The sequence below is a fragment of the Globicephala melas genome, chromosome 11 (assembly GCF_963455315.2).
Source record: "Globicephala melas chromosome 11, mGloMel1.2, whole genome shotgun sequence".
NCBI lineage: Eukaryota > Metazoa > Chordata > Mammalia > Artiodactyla > Delphinidae > Globicephala > Globicephala melas.
This window is the reverse complement of record NC_083324.2, coordinates 817,545-823,764: the sequence shown is the minus strand read 5'-3', so window position 1 is coordinate 823,764 and position 6,220 is coordinate 817,545. Positions and strand designations below refer to the sequence as shown.

The 6,220-nt window shown below is 57.4% G+C and overlaps 1 protein-coding gene across 1 annotated transcript; it reads left to right on the top strand.

Annotated features, from left to right (window-relative positions):
* The first annotated feature begins 2,822 nt into the window (after positions 1-2,822).
* Positions 2,823-5,687, top strand: PRR20G (proline rich 20G). The gene is made up of 3 exons (XM_030849255.2): positions 2,823-2,872; positions 3,493-3,551; positions 5,071-5,687. The coding sequence occupies exons 1-3, from the start codon at positions 2,823-2,825 to the stop codon at positions 5,685-5,687; spliced, it is 726 nt and encodes a 241-aa protein (XP_030705115.1).
* The last annotated feature ends 533 nt before the right edge of the window (positions 5,688-6,220 follow it).

The following is a 6,220-nucleotide window of genomic DNA, read 5'->3' as shown; positions in this document are numbered from 1 at the left end:
CACCCTCCCCCAGTTAATCAGAAATGGGGACCCGGCAGGATTTTTGTCCCACTGCCGACTTTGAAGATGGGGGAGCGGCTGAGAGCCAAATACTCAGGCGCCTGTAGGAGCTGGAAAAGCTGAGGAGACGATTCCCTCCTGGAGCCTCCGGAACAGAACTGCAGCCCCGTCAGCACCTTGATTTTAGCTCAGTGGGACCTGCTTTGAACTCCTGACACGCAGTACCTTTTTCCCAGCCTCTAAGTCATCATTTAGTGGTTTACAGAGCCCCGGTCACACCATCGGGGTGTTCGCAACGCAGTAAAGCATCGCAGCAGAAGTTACAGAGTTAAGGACAACCAACGAGGTGCAGAACATTTTAAAAAAAGCTGGAGTGGAGCAACACGACGTCAAATCCCAAAGATGCTGAGAAGTGTCAGTAGTTCCACCACCTGGAGCCCGACGGGCGAAGACACACAGGCACCGCACCTACGACGGGCAGATCTGCAGACGGTGAGTGAGCATGTAAGGTACAATTTCACAACGGTGCAAAGATAATAAATTTGTGTTAATCTAAGTCACTAGGTTTGTAGTAAAGTTTTACAGCAGCAATCAGAAACTAATACACACATGTTCCAGCTGAACAGAAACGGGATCTCAGTTGGCCGTGAACTTCCCTTAGAGCTGTCAGCAAGCAAGGAAGAGGTTCAGACCCTGGCCTCCCGGACAGGAGGGTCTGGCTCAAATCCCAGTCTGCCCACAGCAGGCCACCTAACTGTCCTGTGTCTCCGTTTCTTCATTTGTCAGATGGGAATGACAACAGCGCCTGAACAGTAAGCGGCCTTGTTGGGAGGACTTCCATGTGAACACGGCTGTCCTGGGAACCAGGCACGTGGGGAGCCCTCGACAATGTCAGTTACTGCTGTCAGTGGTGGTAGCTTTCTCATCTTTCCAGCCACTGATTTGCCTGTTCCTTTGCCAACACCGCACTGTTCTGATGGGTGGCCAAGGGTCAACGCACTATTGTCTTCCTTCATCGTTAGTTAATTATATAATGATTAATTCTCCATATAAAGTTTAAAGCTTTTCATACAGTTGCATGAAAGAAAAAAACTAGCACTGATTTCACCAATGGTATTGGAACAAACTGGATATTCATATGAAGAAGTACAAAACACCACTCCACAGACCCTAGAACAGCTGAAATCAACAAGATGACAACGCCAAGGGCTGGCAAAGACGTGGAACCACCAGACCCCTCACACGCCGCCGGAGGGAATATAAAACGGTACAACCACCACTTTGGAAAACAATGGTTTTCACAAAGTTAAACCAACACGTGACCGTTCACCCAGAAATGCCACGTCTAGGTATTTACTCAGGTAAAATGAAACCACGTGTCCACACAAAGACTTGTACGTGAATGTCCACGGCAGCTTTTTCGTAGTATCCCCAAACTGGAAGCAACCCAACTGTCCACCAACTAGGGAGTGGACGTTCGTGCGACGGAATAAGAGGCGGCAATCCAGAGGCAGGGTCCCCGGTTCATCCTGCAGCAGAGCTGAGTGCCAGCAGCATCGCACAGAGCAAAGGCAACTGGGCGAAAGTGCCGAGGCAGCACCCGCTCAGCTGAAGCTCTAGGGCAGGCCAGTGATCACCAGGGGTGGAAAGCTGACCTGGGCAGCCTGGGGCCCGGGGAGAGGCTGCCTGCAAAGGGGCCCGAGGGGACTTCCTGAGGTGAGGAAAACGTCCCATATCTCAACTGTGGTGACGGTTACCCAAGGGCGATACGTTTATCAAAATTCACTGGCCTGTCTGTGTGTGTAAAAAGGGTGCATTCTATCGAGTCTAAACTGTACTTCAAAAAAGCTGATTTTTTTAAAAAAAGAGAAAAGAAACAAACATAACATTGGGATTCAGTGGGATTGCATTATTTATACAGTAATTTTGGAAGACGTTTTAAGGCAACACTACGGTTCCCATCCCGTGTCCGCAAGGCTCTCTTCCTGGACTCCCGTGTTCACACCCGCCGTTTTAATGCCTGTGGAGGGCGCCTCATGCACAGGTCTCCAGCCTCAACCTTTTCTCTGAGCTCCCAACCCCAGAACTGCCACCCGACTTCCTTACACCTGGTGGCTCAATCTCTCTCAACCCAACGTGTAGGAACCAAGCTTGCAATCTTCCCACTCAGAGCAGAATCCTGGTACGACTTCCTTCCAAATAAACCCACTCCTTCCCTCCAAGGTGTGTCCGGACCACCCGACTCTGGTTCTTTTTTCCCCTGTAAACGTCTCTCTAACTGTCTCCCTTTGCCACCCCCTGCCACCCACCTCATAAGACACCATCTCCATCCCAGAGGTCAGCGCAGCCTCCTGGCCCCCTGACACACTCAGTTTGTTCCCCTTTCACGGCCAGGGTGGTCTAGTCCCATTACGGCATCTCCACTGCGCCTGGAACCTGGGTGGGCCCCGTCACGCCTTCTGTCTAACCCCGCCTGGACCAGCGTGGAGGTGGGGCTCCCCCTACCTCGAGCCTAGGTGTGTGCTCTTCCCCTCCCCCCTCGGCCTGGCTTGAGTCCATTAATCCTTCCAATTCCAGCCCGAACACCCACCCTGGGCGCTTTCTTTGACCGCCTGCCCCACCCACCAAACCTAATCAAACCTCCTGTCAGTCACTTAACACAATCACATTGCTGCCTTTTTCTGTAATGATTAGATCAACCTACAGCACCGCATCTAGAACCCGTGTCTTCAAGGCAGGGTCTCTGGGCGGCAGAAAACTGGAACGCAATCAGCTCTTCTCGGGTTAAGCTGCCTGGCCCGCCCTCCTTCTATCCAATCACCATGGGCGATCCCGACACACTTATAAGAGGGGCCTGGGTGGTTCAAGACCAGTGAGTTTCCTGTAGGGCCGCCGAGAGGACAGGCCTGCTCCGCGGGAGATATTTCTGAAGGCTGCCCTCAGGCCGACGGTCGTGACTGCGAACACCCCTGGACTCCAGCGCCTCGGGCCCTTCTTCCCGGAAGGGTCTCCTGGAAGCCGCGCCGCGTCTCCAGACCCCCAGAGCCGGCCGCAGAGGCACGGCAGGGAGACTAGGTACGTGCCGGGCGCCCTGGGGGATGGGCACACCTTGTATGACCAGCTGGGCGCAGAGCCTCCGGTGCCCTGGGAGGGCCAGGGCCGGCTCCCCAGACGGCCTCGCCCTCCACGCCTCTGCTCCCCACCTTCCTTCCCTCTTCCCTCTGGGGAGGGAAAGCTCCAATCGGCCCAAGGTAATCTCGTCTCTCCCACCTCGTCCGGACACTTGGGCTGAATTAGTGAGCCCTCCTGCAGGCCAAGCGCTACTGGCGCCTCTTTGAAGACAGTTTAACAGGTCACCGCAGACCCCTCCCTCCAGACACCGCGTCCCCCTGCCGCCAGCCTGACCCGGCGAGCTCCCGCCTGCGCAGTGGATGTGGGGGTGCGGAGGGGTGGCTGGAGCCCCGGACTGACCCGGTTTCCTCTCTCGGGCAGGTTCCTCATGCAGGAGCAGAGACCCTCCAAGCGCTTTCGCTCAACGGCCCCTAATCAAGGTACGTGAGACACCCTCACCCCCTTTCCGGTGCTCCCCAGTTCTGACTCTACGTTGGCTGTTTACGTGTGTGACACAGAAGGCGTTTTGTGGACAACAGCGGCCCTCGCCTCCGTTTCCCCTCCAGACACGACCGTCTTCCTCTGTTTCTTAGCGCTACCTGCCGTTCTCTAAACGTCTCCGCTCCTGCCGACTTTCCCTTTTGCGCAGGGTCTTCCCTCCCAGCAGAGGAGTGTGTAGCTGTCGGTCACGAGCTCTCGGCAACATGCCCACCCTCACTTTCCACACTGGAGCCCCGGGCCCCACCTCCCACCCGCCTTCCAGAGACCCGTTAATCTGAGCGCAGACATCCTGTGCCCCAGGGTTAATTCCCCTCTTCTGAATTTTCCAGGACTTAGTAGTTGGGCTATTGTTTGCAAATTCAGTGTTCTCAAACTCTTCCCTGATTGTTAAAATTCACACCCAATCAAGCGCTCTACCAACTTGACCCCCTTCCAACCTGCTCCAGCCTAGACTGGCAGTCTCACCCCAGCCGTCACCCTGCGACCCGCCCCCCCCACCCCGCCCCGCCATCGGCTGGGGAATCCCATCCCCCTCTGGAATTCTACGCCCTGTTTCTTTTATCTGGTGTCCTTTTCTCCCTTGGCTTATTTTTTCTCATTGGAGCACCCAGCTCTCAACCCTCACCTCCCGGTTTTCCTAGCCAAGAACTGAGGAAAAAAATTAACCCATTTGGCGGTGACCCAAATCCAGCTCCAGCCCAGGCCCCCACCTGGATGACCCAAACACCTTAGCATCATCAGGTTCCTCCTCTGTCCTCCAAACCTGCATCTTCTTCCTTGGGAAAGGCTTCATGCCCTCCCGCCGGGGAAGGAGTGCGGGAGGAGCTCATAAGGGATGGGCAGGAGGGGGCCTGCAGACAGACGGGTCACCCGGGCGCCACCAGCCGCCAACCCCTTCACGCCTCCCCCGAGGCCGCAGCCCCTCCTTGCCAGCACCCCTGCTCCAGGCACACCTCTTCCCTGCCCCCCAAGTCCAGCTGTGATGTCCCTGCTGCCTTCGTTTCAATGGCTCTCCCTGGACCGCAGGGTAAACTCAAGCCTGGCTTAGCTCAAGGAGGCCCTGGGGAGCTGCCCCGCGTGCGGTGCTGTCCTTCAGCTGCCCAGCTGTCCTTCAAGTCAGGGAGCCGGGCTCCCAGCCTCTCTGCCCTCCCTGCTCCTCGGCCGTCAGCGCCGTTACTTGGTTTTGTTTGCTTCTGTCTGTCTGTCCTATTGAAGTTTAGCGCAGTTAGGACAGGGACCGTCATTTTTATTCAAATTGAACCTCTCTGGTGAACCTAGACTCTGTGTCCCCATCAGTACAACGGGGATTATAATACCTGGCTGGCCAGGCAGCTGTGAGGGCTGAATGCCATGGCCCGTGGGGAGTGCCCAGCCTGGAGGAGGCTTGTGGCCGTCCAGGGGCCCCCCCCACCCCCCCAGCCTCCCTCTGCTGAGTCTCTGCATCTCTCTCCACCTCAGGTGTTCATCCCCAGGAGACGGGCTGCCCTGGTGCAGAAGGCGGAGACCCTGGGGGGGCAGCCGGACCCCCGCAGCCAGGCCAGCCCTCGAGACCCTTTGCTTATGTGAACCCCGTGAGACGTGAGGCCCCCGCTTTCGTGGGCTCGTCTCGCCTTGCACAGAGAGGCCGAGGCCACCGCAGGGGAGCTAGCCAGGGGGCTGAAAGAGGCCGGGGCAGGGACCCCCGCCTGCACAGGGACCCCCGCCTGCAGGAGGGGCCGGGACGCCTGCTGGGGCCAGATCTGCATTTGGAGCTGGACAGCGGAGAGGTGCCCGAACAGCCCGCGGAGCCAGAAGCCAGGGAGACCCCTTTCACCAGAGCAGCCATGGCGGCCGCGGCACACGGACACGTGCTGCGGAACCCCGGCCCCGGCAGTGACACACTTAGGATGAGACCCCAGGGGCCGCCCAATGCCTACGGGTTCTGGGGTCTCAGGGAGGTCCAGCCTTCCGCCTGTTCCTACGTTGGGTTCATACCCTCGGGCTCTGCTCTGATAGTCATGCAGACGCCCTCCGGCACCTACCTGTATTCAGTCGCAGCACCCTATGCCCACCACAGCCAGCCCCTCTCTCTCTGACCTGGGCATTTGCTAAATACTCCAGGAGACCTTCCCCCAGCTGGAGTCCCCTTCCTGTCCCCATTGTCTCCCCCGCTACCTGTATTGCCCGGACTGAACCTGCAAGCTCCCCCGGGATCCCGGCAGGCCCAGGTCTGCTTCCCACAGGACAGGCAGTGCCAAGGGACAGAGCAGCGCATGAGGTGTCTAGGCAGAGAGAGCCCCAGGGTGCTCGCGAGATGGAGAAGCTGTGATCGGAGCTTCCCAGCGAGCGGCTGCAGGGTCAGGATACTGACGGCAGTCCCCCAGCAGCCTGTGAAACCCGCCAGTGGTTCCCCTCTGAAGAAAAACACGGATCCTGAGTGGGTGTGAGAGTGACACATGTGCATGAGGCTTGGGTAAAGAGGAAATTCCAAGAGCTGCCTGTGAGGTGAGACCTACAGGGAAAGCAGAACTGGCCTGACATCAACACTCCCTCAAAAGCATCGGTGATTCTGAGAAAGCCATGAGGAGACCCCCTCGGATGCTGGAGAGCACACGACCCTGAGTCTCGA